The 19,365-nt window shown below is 42.6% G+C and overlaps 1 protein-coding gene across 1 annotated transcript; it reads left to right on the top strand.

The window, feature by feature from the left end:
• The first annotated feature begins 15,740 nt into the window (after positions 1-15,740).
• Positions 15,741-17,951, top strand: LOC311234432 (dickkopf-related protein 1-like). Its single transcript, XM_084321609.1, has 4 exons — positions 15,741-16,094; positions 16,245-16,386; positions 16,612-16,746; positions 16,917-17,951. Exons 1-4 carry the CDS (start codon positions 15,873-15,875, stop codon positions 17,180-17,182), a joined length of 765 nt encoding a protein of 254 aa, XP_084177735.1. The 5' UTR covers positions 15,741-15,872; the 3' UTR covers positions 17,183-17,951.
• Positions 17,952-19,365: the final 1,414 nt, after the last annotated feature.

Raw genomic sequence — 19,365 nt, 5'->3', positions numbered from 1 at the left:
AAGTTTTTGAATCAGGCATTATCCATGTTGGTCATGCGAGACTTGGCGATACATGCAAATGTGTGGATATTTAATGAGGAAGTGCCTCATTTGCATATAGAAACATAAAATGCAGAAAACTTGCAATACATTTTTTCTTAGTCTTTATGTACATAACAAACTGTGAAAGTTTCATATTGATATCTATTCAAATATTGTTTTTGCCTATTAGGGGGTACTGTCTCACCTTAATCATCTCATCCAAAAATCTAGGTATAGTTCTTGTGGAATACCATCCCACCCAGGTGCCTTACCCCTCTGCATCTCCACAATTGCATCTCTGAGTTCTCCCAGAGTATATTCTCGGTAGTTCCAATCCACTGATAAAGGCCTCAAATTTAGATTGGTCAAAAGTGACTTCAGAACTATATACCGTAATTTCCGGACTATAAGCCGCAGGTTTTTACCCACGCTTTGAACCTCGCGGCTTATACAATGACGTGGCTAATTTATGGATTTTTCTTTAATATCATTTAATTATCATTTAAATTATAAATAAAATATATAATATATAATTACTTACAAATATAATTTTCTTTAATATAATAATCTACCATCTTTTGCTTTCACAAGCTTCATGCCGCCAAAAAAACTGAGCACCGTCACATAATGTGACGTATTTATTTTTGTTACAAGCCGTGTCTCGTTAAAGCCTGTGTAAAGTTAATTTGTTTCAATGTACCGGTAGGCACCTGCGGCTTATAGACATGTGCTGCTTATTTATGTACAAAATACACATATTTCTTTAATTCAGTGGGTGCAGCTTATATTCAGGTGTGCTTAATAGTCCGGAAATTACGGTAATTGGGAATACAATGATCTAAAGGTATCGTTAATCTTTTTTTAATCTGTTGTTAACTCCCCCTGTCGGGTTCTAATTGAAGGGATATCGGAAAACTGATCATTAGCATGGGTTCTCATCGCAAGTAAGTCACTGGGTCTAGCACCATGGAAGTAATAAATATGTCTCGTTCTGTGCATTAATAATTTGGAGCGCTGTCTAAGAATATAGTTTCTTTCTTTCTTAACAATTCTCCGACAGTCTGTTCATTGTAGTTAGATTGGAGTGAAGTGTACATATCAGCATATAGAGTTTCTCGTTCTTCTAGTTTAGATAGTCATGCTTTACGCAAGTTGGATGCAAACAGGGTGGTGTGGCTCCTGATAAATCCCTAATATTCTTGGGTCCTGAGGTAATATTAATTTCCAAAGATTCTGTGAGTTTTCCTTAAAATTTGGTACAAAAGTCCTAGGTTTTTAGTAGCGAGGAGTTGAATCGCCACATGGGGGCACGTGTGGTCAGTTTACCAAATGATGCTGTGAAAGAAATACCTTTTATGATCAGAAAGAGCTATGGGCAACAAAGAGACATCAAAACTGTCAAAGAGACTGGGGGAGGAGAACAAATAGTCGCTCCTGGAAAAGGTCTTATGTCTGGCGGAGAAAAAGGAAAAGTCCTTTAAGGTGGGGTTAACCAGGCGCCATAGGTCAGTTAGACCCGTATCATGGGCCCAGGCCAGAAGGGAGGACTGCTTTTGATCGGGTGTCTCCGAGACTCCCGACCTATCAATAGTTAGTTCCAATAATAGTTCCACACTGTATTAAAATCGCCCCCCCACTATAAAGGCAAATTCATGAAGCTCTAACATTATCCTAGTAATTCAAAATAAAAATTCTGCATCAAATGTTTTGGTTGGATTTTCCTGTTAGAGTATTCGACTTTTTCCATTGTTATCCCCCCAAAGAGTCAGCCCAGATATCCATTACCTTAATATTTATGTTACGCTTCGCCACAATGGCTTGTTGCCCGCCAATGAGGATGCTACTAGTACTACATGGTCAAATCTATTCCCCATCTCCCCACATCAGCCTTTATAAGGTGAGTTTCACTTAGTAATGCTAAATCTATCTGAATTATATACAACTCCTGAAGACATGACCAGGCGCTCCTTCACTGTGGCCCAGGGCGCGTTCACACTGCTAACAGAATGTGGCCATATGTGGCCCAGATCACCTCCTAATGTGGTCTGAGCGATCAGATCTTAATGTGTCCTCAATGTGTTCATGTTCACAGCTGTACTTCGACCTGTCCACTTATGATTGGATCACCCAGATCAGAACTTAATGTGTCCTCAATGTGTTCATGTTCACATCTGTACTTAGACCTGTCCACTTATGATTGGATCACCCAGATCATAATGGTAAATGGTTGCTTTTTTATATAGCGCTTTTATCCAAAGCGCTTTACAATTTGTTAATCACATTTTACCCATTCACTCACACATTCACACACCGACGGTGGAGGCAACCATGCAAGGTGCCAACCTGCTCATCGGGAGCAAAGATCAGATCTTAATGCTAGGTGGACACAGCCTTTCAGGCTACATTCAGACTGTAGCCACATTAAAACAATTATTATAATAATGTGAACAGCCAAACAAAATAATTGGACCTGATTCTGAACAATAAATAAGAATTGAGCACTAAGGCTTGCAGTGTGAATGTACACAGAGCTACTACCCTCACAGAGGCGCTTCAGAAACTGAAGAGATTAAAAAAATTATTTGTACCACAATCAGCCTAACAAGCAGGATAGAAACGTGGTCGCAACCTACACGGGATAGTACAATATAAAAGAGCTGTGGCTTGATTTTATTGATATCCAGGGGGATAGACATCAAAGGGCTTTAGTAATAATTTTCAATTCTAACACCTTGGGTAATTTTACATCAACTTTCCTTCTGAAAATGCAACAAGATTGAAAAATACGCTTTCGTTGTACTGAATCTTTAATACAAGGTCTAACACTAGACAACAGGTAAACATGAGGTGTTTCTTATTTATTTTGGCTTATTTCTGATGAACAAAACATCACATTTTGTGTTCTATTCCCATCAGGTGGATTTTGGCTTTGCAAAGAAGATTGGGTTTGGGAAGAAGACGTGGACTTTCTGCGGCACGCCGGAGTACGTAGCGCCAGAGATCATCCTGAACAAGGGCCACGACATCTCAGCTGACTACTGGTCCCTGGGGATCCTCATGTTTGAGCTCCTCACCGGCAGGTAGATACGTACAAGCTTGGACATGTCTCATGGCTGTCTTGGAAAAGTCTTCTATCTCAAAAAAAATTAAATACTTTTCAAAATTGTGAAAGGCAACCTGGTACCTTCAGGAAGTACTATGAGGATAAGCAGAAGGTTTGACTTGGTTCCAGAGCTGAGATCTGCTTAACGTACCTGGGATTCTACTTTGACCACGCCTCCCCTCTGACTGCAATGCAAAGTCAATGGGAGTTTAGAATCCAGACATGAGCTGCGTGATTTGGGGGCAAACTGAGAGCTTATTTAAGTGTTTCCAATTGAATGAACCACAGAAACCTGAAGGTGGTTATCGGTTTGGGGTTTTATGAAGATCCACCTATAATGTCCGTCTTTGCAGTTATTTCACTTTTGCGACACGACTGAGGCTGACGTACAGTATGCCCAGTTGTAAGGCCCCAATGGGCGGCATGGTGGTTATCACAGCTAGAAGGTCCAGGGTTCCATTCCCCCTTGGGGACCAGGTTTCCGCGTTGCCAGGTACCCAGGTGGGGTATCTCCCGGGCCTCTCTGTATGGAGTTAGCATGTTCTCCCCGTGCTCGCATCGGGTTTCCCCTCCCGATAAGATAAACCCAATGGAAAAACATGCACAACAGATCGCTAGCGCTGTTGCGTCCCTGACGAAGACGGACAGGAGCACTTGGATTGGTCCCCGGGGCGCGGCCCCACGCCGCAGCCCCTATCTGCTCCAGGCTGCCCTTGGGAGGAAGGACGATGGGATGGGTCAAGTGCAGAGACTCAATCGCATCGGCGACCCAACAAAAATTGCGTGTGTGTGTGTGCCGCCCATCGCATGTGTGTGTCACTGCATGCCGAATAAAGACTTCTTCAAAGTCCAGTTATATACAGTATATATATATTATATATATAAGGAGGAAACCTATTGGACCGTAAATTGGGGCAAAATGGAGAATACCTCGACGTCACAAGACAGGTTTATGCCCATATGGCTCAAAATGGCAGACCTGAATCAAACGAATAAAGCAAGATTTGTATCCAGATTCTTTAATTGCTGCCACTTCATCTGAATGTATAGGAATATAGCAAGGACGATCGGCTATGATCGTTAAACCTCACTTGGAACGGGGATTCCCCTTTACAACTGGCCATGCCTATTGCCTCAGTCACGTCGCAGCAGTGAAATAATTGCAAAGACAGACAATATGGATCTTTGTCGGTCGCTACTCCATTTTCTTTGGAAAAACAGATAGCGCTTCAGATTTCCGCAGCTCATTCATTTTGAAACGCTTAAATAAGCTCTGTTTGCCCTCAAATCACGTGGCTCACATCTGGATTCTAAACTCCCATTGACATTGCAGTGAGAAGGGAGGTGTGCCAAAATAGCTACGTACGTAAGCGTAAGCAGTTCATGTGACCTACGGAACCGCAGCTCTGGAATCAAACTTTCTGCTTATCATCATAGTACTTCCCGAAGTTAAGTAAAAGACATATTTCAGTGTTGAAAATGTGTGGTATTGCCCTTTAAATGATGAGTTCACTTCTTCTGAAACCCAGGCCCTATTTAAACATGGTCTGGCATGATGTTGACTAGTACAGGCCATCATTTCACTGACTACTTCAGTATTGAGAAACTTCCTCTCACCAGGCTCCAATGTAAACCAATGGAGCAAGTGTGTTAGCCTTCAAAAACCATGATACGAGTCGTTTCCAATACTGAAGGGATCAGTGCCAGACTCATCAATCAACATCATCCTATGTTTAAATAGGGCCTGGGTTCAGAAGAAGTGAACCCGTCCATTAATGACCATTCTGATACTCTCTACAATGGGGTAGAAAATGGTTTCATGTGCCCAAGAGCAATGAAACTTTCTTAACCCGTCAAAGACCCGTCAAAACGTAAATGTTCAGTTCAGGTAAAAACATAAAAATGTCAAAACAGGAGTCCCAAGGTTTTCACTCGACAGTAGCATTACTCATGTTATGTCACAGCATAAACCTTCTGATGTATCAGTTTGTTTTACTTGTATTTCAGCGTTTTCTATTTTTTTTTTTTATCTATGCCTATTTTATTGTTGTATTTTTTATATATAAATCTTTTAATATTTTTCTTTTTCCCCTTACCTTTATATTCATCTGCTTTATTCATTTATCTTGATGTAAACTCGACACAATTGAAAAGGAGGGCAACCTCGAGATTGAAATAAAGGTTTGATGATACCTATTAGTTTAGAATAACTTTATGTAGAATTCACTATACACATACATACTACAGTATGTACATGCTTACAATGCTGTATCCATTGTAAAGAGCATGTTTATCAGTAGCCCAATAACTAACACGCCTGTCTCTGTAATAATATAGATACCAACTATTCGCCTGTTTTATTCTCCACCCATTCATCATCCATAGCAAAGAGTATATTATCACTGACATCCAAGTAGGGTGATCCCCCCTTGAATGGCCCTTCTAAGGCTTCTCTCCTCCACATCGCCTGTGGTGCTTTTTTCCTATTGCTAGGTTTTTAGTGAGTTTTTCCTTTCCTTCGCTGGGGTATGTCTGGGAGTGTTGCATTTATTTATTTTAGATTTTATGGTGATTTAATTTTTTGTTCTTGATTTATTGTGATGTTTCTTCTTGACCTAAAGAAGAACTAAATCAAATCAAATCTAATTTATTTGTAAGGCCCGACAACACACGTTAATGTCCCCATGGGCCGGACACATCTTCTTTAAACAAGTCAAAAAGAAACATCACAATAAGTCAAGAACAAAACAAAAACACCATAAAGTCCAAAAGATTTCAAATAAATGCAAAATACCCCACGCGAAGGTAAGGAAAAACTCACTAAAACCTAGGAATAGGAAAAAATGCACCACAGGCAATGTGGAGGAGAGAAACCTTAGAAGGGCCATTCAAGGGGGGGATCTCCCTTAGATGTCGATGGTAGTAAAACAGGTGAAGAGTTGGTAAGCATGCACTTGTCCAGCCCATGGGGACATTACCTTGTGATTTCGGGCTTTACAAATACATTTGATTTGATTTGATTTATAGCCCTCCTTTCTCCGGCCCTGATCCCATGAAGACGTACAACATCATCCTGAGAGGCATCGACATGATCGAATTTCCAAAGAAGATTACCAAAAATGCTGCCAACTTAATAAAAAAACTATGCAGGTGAGTAGAAGGTCTAAAGGTGCCTCTGACAATTCACTTCATCTTGATCTGTTGAAGTTAATATATTTTGGGGGGGGGGGGGTCGTATATTACATAACAGCTAATTGATTGTGTGTCTTTTGCTTAGGGACAATCCTTCTGAAAGACTGGGAAACTTGAAAAATGGTGTCAAAGATATCCAAAAGCACAAGTAAGCTTCCTCTTCTTATTTGATCTGCTGATGCAAATCTTCTGACTCATTCATGCCATCAGCAAGTGATTGTGCAGCTATACAGACTATACACTGATGTATATCATTGCTCTGTTTTTACCCAGATGGTTTGAAGGCTTTAACTGGGAAGGCTTGAAGAAGGGGACGCTGATGCCTCCTATTGTCCCTAATGTAAGTCAATCCAGACGGTTAATTATCCTTCTCCATATTTCTGTTATTTTCTAGTGGGGCTCAGAGTGGGGTTCAGAGGCTCTCAACGCAAGGCTCAGAGTGGGGTTCAGAGGCTCTCAATGTGAGGCTCAGAGTGGGGTTCAGAGGCTCTCAACGCAAGGCTCAGAGTGGGGTTTAGAGGCTCTCAACGTGAGGCTCAGAGTGGGGTTCAGAGGCTCTCAATGTGAGGCTCAGAGTGGGGTTCAGAGGCTCTCAACGTGAGGCTCAGAGGCTCGCAACGTGAGGCTCAGAGTGGGGTTCAGAGGCTCTCAACGTGAGGCTCAGAGGCTCTCAACGTGAGGCTCAGAGTGGGGTTCAGAGGCTCTCAACGTGAGGCTCAGAGTGGGGTTCAGAGGCTCTCAACGTGAGGCTCAGAGTGGGGTTCAGAGGCTCTCAACGTGAGGCTCAGAGTGGGGTTCAGAGGCTTTCAACGTGAGGCTCAGAGTGGGGTTCAGAGGCTTTCAACGTGAGGCTCAGAGTGGGGTTCAGAGGCTCTCAACGTGGGGCTCAGAGGCTCTCAACGTGGGGCTCAGAGTGGGGTTCAGAGGCTCTCAACGTGAGGCTCAGAGTGGGGTTCAGAGGCTCTCAACGTGAGGCTCAGAGTGGGGTTCAGGGGCTCTCAACGTGAGGCTCAGAGTGGGGTTCAGAGGCTCTCAACGTGGGGCTCAGAGTGGGGTTCAGAGGCTTTCAACGTGAGGCTCAGAGTGGGGTTCAGGGGCTCTCAACGTGAGGCTCAGAGTGGGGTTCAGAGGCTCTCAACGTGGGGCTCAGAGTGGGGTTCAGAGGCTCTCAACGTGAGGCTCAGAGTGGGGTTCAGAGGCTCTCAACGTGAGGCTCAGAGTGGGGTTCAGAGGCTTTCAACGTGAGGCTCAGAGTGGGGTTCAGAGGCTTTCAACGTGAGGCTCAGAGTGGGGTTCAGAGGCTCTCAACGTGGGGCTCAGAGGCTCTCAACGTGGGGCTCAGAGTGGGGTTCAGAGGCTCTCAACGTGAGGCTCAGAGGCTCTCAACGTGAGGCTCAGAGGCTCTCAACGTGAGGCTCAGAGTGGGGTTCAGAGGCTCTCAACGTGAGGCTCAGAGTGGGGTTCAGAGGCTCTCAACATGAGGCTCAGAGTGGGGTTCAGAGGCTCTCAACGTGAGGCTCAGAGTGGGGTTCAGAGGCTCTCAACGTGAGGCTCAGAGTGGGGTTCAGAGGCTCTCAACGTGGGGCTCAGAGTGGGGTTCAGAGGCTCTCAACGTGGGGCTCAGAGTGGGGTTCAGAGGCTCTCAACGTGGGGCTCAGAGGCTCTCAACGTGGGGCTCAGAGGCTCTCAACATGGGGTTCAAGGCTCTCAACGTGGGGCTCAGAGTGGGGTTCAAGGCTCTCAACGTGGGGCTCAGAATGGAAGGAGGACGAGGAGATCCCTGCCGGCCCAACTACAACAAGAGTAGTTTAATTTCACTCTGACTTCATCCACTAGAAGTTAGCAGCACAGTGAAAGAGTATGAGAATAATATTTGAGGCCCAATCCATGATCCAAAAACAATATGGAGACATAAGTTCATACTAGTTGATTGATTGAGCTCTTGATACAATTACTAACAGTGGACAACATTTGCAACGTTTGTAAACATCAGAGTAAAAACAGACCTATATTTTGAATAACATTTCCAAATAGTATATTTTCTATCTACAAATCAAACTCTTTTCAGATTGCAGAAATCCTGATTTTCTAATGATATTGATTGATTGAAAACGTTATTAACAGATTGCAGAATGGGTACAATTACAGTACAGCTCAATAGCCTCGCCGACAAGTTAAATGCATAATCTATAGGCAAATTTTAAATCCCTCATTATTACCACAATCAATCAGATTATATTTCTTTAAATGTGCCTGCTGGCAGTAGGCTTAATGGAATGAATAATCAAATGAGATCTTGCTAGCGAAAATAATTTGTTCAACTCTTTCAGAATCAGTAGATAAAAACAAGCCCAAAGAGTATCTAATTGATACGAATTAATATACTTATGAGGATATCTGTACTGTATGTGCTTAGGTATCATGTACTATATAAATACATGGTTCCCAACGTTTTCAAGGCACGACCCCAGAAATAACGTGTCAGAGAGGCTTCGAGGCTATACAGTTTCACTATTAATCAGGTTTTAATCTGTTTCGGACATCATCCATACATGCATTGAATTGATTAACCTTTGGTTTATACCAGTGACACCAGTCATGTTAATCACCCTCTTGTTCATCATCAGATAACAGTGCTTGAACAGAAATGCATTTTCTCAAATTCATTCATCAAAACGTCAAAGGCTTGCAATTGCTCATTCATTTTCTCAAGTCACGTCCACGTCATCAAATCCGCCAAACAGCACATCTCCTCAGACATTTTAATCCCAGTTACAATATCACAATAACTTGTGAGTGACAGTGATACAATTCAACAATCCACATATTCAGATTCGTCGTAATTCACATCCACAATCCACGCATAAAGACGCTTCAATTTATGCTTGAATGAAACAATCCGGGCACTCCGTTAAGCAAATACATCCACAGCGGAGAATATGAAACGAATCAGAGCCAAACGCCCGATAGGTTTCATTCATTAAAAATATCCCAGCGGGATTCACATTTGCAATGCTCCGTTATTAAAATAACCAGTGTGTGTCGCGACTCACGAGCGCCGTATCCGTATAACTATGACGTGCATTATTTAGGACAAAGTAATAGTAATAGGCTGAATATGATTTATTATCAGCATTTTAGGTCTATTATTTTACATTTCATAAGCCCCCTATAGAAAAACGAAGCACAAAAACATAATTCAGAATGGTATAATGGGATCTAGACTGTGAGGAAGGGAGCTGGCATTTCTTTTTGCGAGGGCGTGGCCAGTTTATCGAGCTAACTGAACTAAACCCTGCGCTGGACAAGGTTCAAACTTTCTGATCTGTTGCCATAGTGATTTAGACAATCGCGCTTCAAGGAACCGAAAGGTCTAGCTTAAGTCAAGTTATCCTGAAAATTATCCGGCTAACTCAATTAGCCAGGTACGAGGAACAGGGCCCATATGTGAATCCCTGCTATAAAACCATATCAAATTGGCATCTGTGACATAATACATAATTGGGGGATCCTTGACATTTTGGAGCGCTTAAAAATCCAACATCATAACCAAAAGGTCACATGCACCGATAGGCCTGATAGACTCGTCGCAAATTGTTCCTGGTTTGGTTCCTCATCGTGTTACTTGTGTTGGGCAACAGTGGCTCAGGAGGTAGAGCAGTTGTCTGGTAATTGGGAGGTTGCCGGTTCGATTCCCGCTCCTCCTGGGCAGCATGTCGAAGTGTCCTTGAGCAAGACACTTAACCCCTAACTGCTCCCGATGAGCAGGTTGGCTCCTTTGCATGCTTCCCTCCCCGACACTAGAGTTTTGTTTTCACATCAACCAAACCAGAAATCTACTGTCTTGAAAAACCGTGTCTCCTGTGTTGTTTTGAACCAATTTCAGTGACTTTTGGTGCTGTTATTGTCGAGCTAGCTAAGTAATGCTGAGAGGAGAGCACTGATTATTATTTCTGTGTATTTGGTATTTTTTTGTGCTCGATTACTTTGTACTGCACTTGATTTATTTAGAAAATTGGATAATTGTGTAGGTTTCATGGTTCCCTCCATGTGTGAATGTGAGGAGGAAAGTGCTATATAAATGCACCGATTTACAATTTGTGTGTCTCTGTCCGTCCGTTGACCAGGTGACGTCGGCGACCGACACGAGTAACTTCGACAGCTTCCCCGAGGACAACGAGGACCCGCCCACAGACGACAACTCTGGCTGGGACGTTGACTTTTAAAAAGAAAAGGAAAAAAGGAGGGAAAAAAGAAAAGAAAACTCTTCTTTGTTTGTCTCGGAGGACGTCTTCGGAGGCGTAGCTGTGTTGGAGGGAAAAAATGCATTAACCACGAGGAGGACATTGAGGAGAAGGGACGGTGGAAGGACGGACCCTCCGGGTCACCGACATGCCTTCGCTACAACTGTGGCTCTGGAACTAGCATTTAATGGGACTGCTGTAGTGTTGTCTTTTACACGCTCACCTCACAATGCAAAGACATATGTGCGCACGCACACACACACACACACACACACACACACACACACACACACACACACACACACACACACACACACACACACAATGGCAGATTATGGTGCCAGGTTCTGCCTATTTAGCAGGGAAAGATATTTAGAAGGTGGGTGAAAGTGTGATATTATAAATATTGGTCTAGGATAAGCAAGAGTGTACATTGTGATGGCGACAATGGGGGATGGGGTTGAATTTTGTTTTGCTGACTTTGTTGCTCTTTAGAGGTAGCTTAAAAACACAAGTGGGCAGAGTTCCCTCTATAAGGACGTCAACACTGTAGCTGGTCCAATGGGACTTGACCTGCAGCAGCTAGCTGTGTTTCTCTGATGCTCCCCGCGAGAGAAACATGATCCTAAACACATTGTTTTGCAAACAGGTACCAAGTGCTCAAGACAAACCTGAATGTTACTGATTCTCTCATTCCTTTGAGACATATATATATATGTTATGTACTGTAAATAATGTTTGAATTGACAAAGGTTACATTCTCACATGTGTGCACACACAAGGATACAATCAACTACTTAGTACACTGTATTATAGAGCTACTTACCTTAAAAAGCACAATGTTTAGTGCTTTCGGTGAAGAAAAAATAAACAAGACCTTTCAAGTGCCCTGCTTACAAATCTATTAACCACACACCTACACAAATCTGGCAGATCTCATTTCCAAGAGGCAGTTTAATACACTTATACACACTAGAAATCAGCAGTTCTATAAGTATATTTTATTTGTATTATCAGCAAATGAGATAAAAGACTCAATCATTCATTCAGTCTGCAATTATCAGCAAATACAATGAAGTTCAATACATCAGTGACTTATCTTCAAGTGAAGACTGTTAGCTGCACACTGATGGGCTTTATGCTTCAAATCTATACAAACAAATGCTTCAATACCTACCCGACACTACAGTTTTGTTTTCACATCAACCAAATCAGAAAACCGTGTCTCCTGTGTTGTTTTGAACCAATTTCAGTTACTTTTGGTGCAGTTATTGTCGAGCTAATAAGTAATGCTTGATAGGAGAGCACTGATTATTATTTCTGTGTATTTGGTATTTTTTTGTGCTTGATTACTTTGTACTGCACTTGATTTAAATTGGATGATTGTGTAAGTTTGTAAATTTTACATTATTTAACACCTTGTTGCATCATGCTAGGTGTTATTTCTTAATGTTTAAAAAAGATTAAAAAAAAAAGATTCAACAGTGTTTCTCATGAGAAGTACTGCCATGGTAAATTCACCACCCCTTTTTGTGGAGACAGGCAACAATTTATCATTTTGCATCATCATAAATCTATCTTGATTTTATCATCATTTTCATCAATACCGCCTTAAGGTAGAATCTGTAATGCTGTCAAACAGCGACCTCTACTGCACTTTGTTTACATTTTTTGTCTCGTCTGGTGTGTGAGTTTGAGTTGAGTGAGGACAGGTGGAGGGGCCACACCTCAGACTCTACCAAGAGAAGTCTGGAGAAATGCACAGTATAATAAGTTACTGAACTCCAAACCGACACATCATGGCCAAAAAAAGTAAACAAAGTGCAATAACAACCCGGGCTCTTTTCGCCTAGAGGTTGCCGTTTGACGGCATTACAGATTCTACCTTCAAAGAATTTCTGAAACAACCCTGGAGACAGGTGGTGAATGACCAAAGCAGTCACTGTTTTGTGAGCACCTGTAAACCATGTCCACACCATAGCACCATGATCTTTCAATCTGCCACCCAGCTCATCATCATCATCATCATCATCTCCAACACCGTATCCGACAACTGACAGTCACAGCATACAAGTAGAACAATGCAAGTGCCTTAAAATCAATGGCATCCGAGAAATTAACATCACATCACCGTTTCAATGCTGCATGAACAAATAAACACCTCAACGCTATATGTCCCTCTAGAGCTGCTTGTCATCTTTTTGTTTTGTCATACCTCTAATAAACATGTGAACCACTAAAGAGAGAACTTCTAGTCCTTGATTGGTTGGTTAACAACGCTGTTTATAAAAATAAATAAAAACTAGTGATATATAATCTTTATAGACCGTCTCTAACTTGACAACAGAAACATAAAAAAAAATAGGCCCCTTTGTATTTCCTGTTGCAATGTTTGTTACAGAATGCAATAAACAGGGGCCGAAGCCATTCCCCTGGCGACGGATTACTTCTGAAATGGTCTAGGCCGCCTGATATGGCTGCATTGACATGTTTTCTCTGGATGTGAAAATAGATGGTATGAAGTGAACCTGATGACGTCACCCAATGTAGTGGTGGAACACAAACCATCAGGAGATGGAAAATCACAACTTTGAATTAGAGGGTCCATCCATTCATCATCCATCCATCCATCCATCCATCCATGCTTTTATGGTGTGTAGACTATTCTACTAGAAATGGCAAGACGTCTTTCACCCATATACAAATATAATATGTGCCTACAACCATTTGTTGATCTATGGGGAAATTATCACACTGGCAATAGTATTATGAAAAAACAATCCGTTTTCTTAAGTTCTTATTAAAAGTTTTGATTGCATTATTTTACTATGCCTATAAGTAAAACTGAATAACTCGGCTATAATGCTTTTTAAGCCATGAGCAGAAACAGGCTTACTTACTTAATAACTGCATTAACTAGCCTATTTGTGTTACTGAAACCCCTAAACGTGTTAGTTCCAGGCATGACATTTTGATTTGTCTAGCCCATAATATATTGGTTTTATCCCAGAGCCTAAACCTTGTCATTACTTTCCAACCTTTTTTTTTTTTTGTACACGTTTGTTGATCTCCTGCGGTTGTTTTGCCTGACAATTACCTTGTGTTCTTTTGTGTATTTCTGGTGTGAATTAATTTTGTGCCTAGTGTAATATTTTTTTTAACTAGAGAGTAAATACACAATATTTTGAGCTGTGTTGGTCTGTCAGTTATTTATGACTCAAGATGCTCCATGATTTAAAACTCACAGCTAGGACTATCCATTACAGTTCACTTCCTTTGCCACTTGGGGGCGCTGAAGGTAAGCTTGACCACTTCTTCATGCTACTCATGTCTATTGACACAATGTATCGGCCTAATGCATTTTTTGTTGTTGTATGTTTTCTTCTGAAATCAGTCTTAATCAAAAACAAATCTGCGGTAGAATAAAAGTAGATGATTCTGCATTAAATCTATATTATTCCAACAACAAGCTGGGGACAGACAGGGAAACGGACTCAGTCGTAACAACAGGGTGACACTTCTGAGAGATCAAAGAAGATCAAAGTGCATCAAAGGAGCGCACCTTACCGACACTAACATTTAGTAAAGTGTAGATAAAAGCTCTACTTCAAAAGATATACAGCAATTCAAGCGCGCCGAGTGCCAGTGTGTTTGCCAGGTTGTCTACCGAGTCACACACTCCTACAGACAAACGCGTCCAGCAGATGACGTCCAAGTGCCAAGGTGTCTTGAGAAACCAAACGCACGGTCATTTCCACTGCGCACGTCTTCGGCACCTGTACGCTTTAAATCAGCCCTGAATTTGGAATTATGCCTGTTAGGCTTGTAAAGGTGGCACCCTTCCTTTGATTTGCGATGCATTTCATGGGCTATTTATACCCTCCTATACTCACTTTATGAGGGTCATTTTTGAATATGTACAGTCAGTGGGGTGCCCACATCCCTTCCCCCCCACGCACCTTGGCTACTATACCAGCTACATCTACACCACTGCCCACAATGACAGATAATAATATATCAAATAATAATAACAACAGCAACACAAATGTATTGTTTATTCTTCTTTTAATTAAATTAAGACAGACATTAAGCTCAGAATGAAGTACATTTTAGAGTCGGTTCATTTGAAAGATAATGCTTTTCATATTTTTTTTGTTTTTGATTTGTCAGCCTGGCAGGCGAGTCTGATCTGTCTCGCGCTCCGACCGTTTGCGCTATGGGCCCTTCCGTGTCGCCGCGCGCGCGCGCTCATCGCGCCAACGGTCGGAGCGCGAGACAGATCAGACTCGCCTTTTATCTCCTAAGTGCCAGTCGACCCTGAAAGGCCTCTCCACGGAAGGCCATTAATTCGGTAAACTTTTCACACCCCTTAATGGTCTGCATTTCCTACATTGATGTCCGCCGCTAGTGTAATCAAGCACACTTTGGAGGATAATTGCTCCCTTTGCAATCAGAGGGATCAAATGAAGTAGTTAATCGACGGAAAGTAACTTCAATCAGCCGTCTTCGCAACAGCCGAAGGGCAGTTAGGCTACTTGAATGTCAAAGGAACTGAATTATCAGCACGTCACCAACAACAGACTCCAACATTCTCAGAGATAAAGGCATATTATTGTATTAAATCAATTTCTAGCAAATATGTTAACAAGTCAGTTCGGAGATGATGAACCATTATGGGACATCACTCGAGTCGTGCGTAAAAGTATAATATTGGATAATAATGATGACGCAAGAAGTGAAATTATTTAACCTTGATCCAATTTATGTTGAGCTGGCTTCCTATAATAATAATAACAACCTGAGCAAATTTAGGAAGCAGATTGAAACATCATTGATTGAAAAATACCTAATCAATTATTTCCAATAACCAGATATATGTATTATAAGAACAGCCGTTATCTTCGCCCTACTGAATTGCCTGGAATGTACGCGATGGGCGCAATCACACAGTCAAGTCAGACTTGATCATTATTTATTATTACACACAAACATTGTGAAACACACAACCCTGGCTGGCAGAGTGGCTAGATGGCCATTTCCGTACAGTGGGGCTCTGGAGCGTAGGCGCCTTTGAAATTCCACCCCTCCGCCTTTGTTGTGCACTGCAAGGGGCGGGAAGACAAACAAGTCCACATGTATAAAGAGAACATCCCCGAGCAGTGCGTCAGGAGACCTACAAGCGCCGTGCGGCATCTTCTCTGGACTTTGACTCAGGATTCAAGGAGCGCGTTGGACTTTGCCACAAGAGTTTCCCCCACAAGGGACGGGATTTGTGACTTCTTCTCACCGCGACAGAACTAAAAGGAACAACCATGCAGCTGTTATTATCAGTGCGTCGCCTCATGGCTGTGTATCTCACCTTGTTTGGATACTTTGGGAATGCTTACGCCGGGGCCGTTTTAACGAACTCAAATGCCATCAAGAACTTACCCGGTGGAGGAGGGGGTTCCAAACCCACCGACCCGGTCAGCCCGAGCCCACGTACCTCAACATCCGGTAGTGTGGGACACAAACTGCCCGTGGACACCTCACAGGTAATTGAATATCCCCACCAAAAATCCCCAAATGGACGTGCGTAAAATCCTTAATGGACCAAACGCGGTCCTTGTTCCTTGTTCAGGCTGTATATCTGCTGTCGTCACTTTAGTTATTCATTCCACTTCTGTTTCATTTTACCATTTCAGTCAGGTGTTTGCACAGATGATGAAGAGTGTGGAGCAGAGGAATTCTGCAACGACGTCCGAGGCGCGTGCCTCCCGTGCCGAAAGAACCGGAAGCGATGCGCACGGGATTCTATGTGCTGCGCAGGAAACAGATGTAGCAATGGTGAGCAACACTTCAGCATCTCGACAATACTGACGCTTACATCGTCTTTTTGACACATAGGTTATATGTAGGGAAGAGTGTGTCATACTTACAATTACAATAAGGCCGTTATCAATATCCTTCAGGTGTATTTTCTGGGCAAGAGCCGAGGTGGTATCTTAAACACTATTATAAGTCTACTCTCAAAGATTAACAGAGAACAATTTTGTGTTGTGATTTTTCCAGGCGTCTGCCAGGTGAACGATATGGATGGCCTAGATGCAGTCACAGTCAGCGGTTCGCGCAAACACAATAACACCATGGAACACCATGCCAAGAGGCCTCCCACTGCACATGGACATTCGCCCCACCCTGTCAAAGGTAAGCGGTGCATTCTGTCCTACGCCAGCTGTTGTATCCCGATCTTACACCTTGAGTCCTTGCATATGGTGACGTTTTCTTGTTTGTAATTAATCTGTCTTCATCTTTCTCTCTCTCCCTCTCTGTCTCTCTCTCTCTCTCTCTCTCTCTCTCTCTCTCTCTCTCTCCAGGTCAAGAGGGTGATACCTGCCTGAGATCTGCAGATTGCTCTGAAGGTCTGTGCTGCGCACGGCACTTTTGGTCTCGCATCTGTAAGCCGGTGCTGTCAGAGGGCCAGGTGTGCACGCGCCACAGGAGGAAGGGTGCCCACGGCTTGGAGCTGTTCCAGCGCTGTGACTGTGGCGATGGGCTGGCCTGCCGACCAGAGAAAGGAGAGCGAGACCCCACTGTCAGCAGGACTGCCGCCCGGAACCTACACACCTGTCAGAGACGCTGACACGCACACACAGATCCGGAACCTACAGATCTGTTATAGACACTGACAACGCACGCACACACATGGACACACACACACATGGACATGTGCACGCACAATCACACACCTGGTCACTCACAGATCTGGAACCAGAAAATCGGTCATACTGACCTGCACGCACACACACACCACAGATCCGGAACCTGCCAATCTGTCATAGATGCTTGCTGACACACACAATCTGTCTTACTGTACACAGAGATGCTGACACACACACACGTGCACACACACACGTGCACACCCTACAACCCCCTTTCCTGCAAAAGTCGCTGACACAAACACAACACACAGAAGGATAGACATGATTCCTGGGGAAAGTGATACACCCGGAGGGATGCGGCAGAGTGGGATGGACTGATTCAATTCCCGGTCAACGGATGAGGAAGTCGGAAGTTAGGAAGTGACATTTAACAGGATAGGTCTCGGAAAGATCGATCGATGTCATCGAAAATGGCAGAGCTGTTTTTGTTTCTCTTTTTATGGAACTTGAAGCCTCGATTATTGCAGTAAATTACTGTATTGTAAATAGTTATGCTGGAGGTGGCACTTATTTGAGCTATTGAATTCTGTCAACACCAGTATTATAAAGACATGGTGCTGCATGGTTCGTTTCCAATATTGTAAATGTGTACACTATATATTGTTATATACAATGTACTGTAAATGTCTATATTTTTAAGTTACATGTAAAGAAAATGTGAATATATTTGTTTTATTAAAAATATCTGATAATCCTATACCCCCGCCTTGTTTACAGTTTTTTTTTTTTTTTGTGAGTTGCAACGGAAGTGCTATTAAAACCCCTTCAGGTGTTTTGGGATTTTCTACTAGTCTACAGCTTTCAATGTCCAGTAGTCATTGTGACATCCTGATGAGAATTAAAAAGAAATTAATCTCATGTATATGAGATCATACACAAGAAAGGGTTAAAAGCAGCCCCAACAATTTTGGGTTGAAACTGCTGTCTGTCAAGCCTGCTGTACTAGACAATGAGGGGTAATAATTAAGTCCAAATATTCCCTGAAAAAAAGAGGTAGGAGTGGGGAATGTTTTTTACATTCCGACGTAACAACCATCCTTTTCTGGAAAGCAAGAGTTATTCCAACCTTCCCGCGGTGGTATTTAAACTCCTAGGCCCACTCTTCACAAATCAGTGGTTGAGGCAGTGGGTGGATGGTTTAAAATGTTTGGCCCAGATATGCTGCTCATACTTTATTACACACAATTGCTGAGGTATGCATGCTCAAACACACATGTGCAAAAGCACGCCAGTGCACACAAACACCATGCAATCTTTATGAATCATTACCGGTGGCTAAATGTACTATAGCCTTGCCCATCAGATCTGAGGCCTATATGGGAGCAGTGGGTAGAGCATCAGTGGCATGTCATCAGAGAACATCAAAGACGGGACAGGATGCAGTATCAAATGATAACTGAGGTAATAACAAAGTGTCAGAGTGTCCTGGCGAGTTCTTCGCCACCTAACCCTTTGGTGTTCCTGGCTAGTTTCTAATTATACCTTCCCGGTCTTCATGTGAAGTGGAGCAGATAGCTGGCTATCCAAGCTAAAGCCTCTAATTACTTCATCTTACTCAATCTACACAAGCACTCGTGAAGTGAGGGATACCGCACAACTTAAAGGTTTTTGTGATGCAATGTGAGAAAAAAAGATCCACGCCGAATATTTCCAAGTGCACGGAGCACCACATTTCCTGCGCATTGTGCAATGGATGTGCCTTAATATGTAGCCTATGAATCCACCCAAATACACCTTGGTGTCTGTAATTAGGGCTGTTTTGGATTAAAAGATGTTGTTGAGGAAGATGTTGATGGTGCTTTCTACCTGATTCCCATGTCAGATCAAAAGGAAGACAAGAAACTCTTAATATCTGACTAAAGCACGATAACATCTTCCTCTGGTTTTATCATAATGAGACTACTCTTTTAACCTTCTCTATGCTGTTTCCCTGTGGGCAGAGGCTTCACTGGTTCTCAGCGTGGGGACGGGGGGAAGGGGTTCAAGGTTATTGCACGAAAAGTGATCAATTTTTAAATGTCACCATTATTTCATTCAGAAGACAATGTATATCAATGTCTATTTTGTTCATAAGTTTAGAGTAGAGAAAAATCGTTAGTATCCC

Source organism: Notolepis coatsorum (genome assembly GCF_963971535.1).
Source record: "Notolepis coatsorum genome assembly, chromosome: 9".
Lineage (NCBI taxonomy): Eukaryota > Metazoa > Chordata > Actinopteri > Aulopiformes > Paralepididae > Notolepis > Notolepis coatsorum.
The sequence above is the reverse complement of the archived record's forward strand: the minus strand, read 5'-3'. Positions and strand labels throughout refer to the sequence as shown.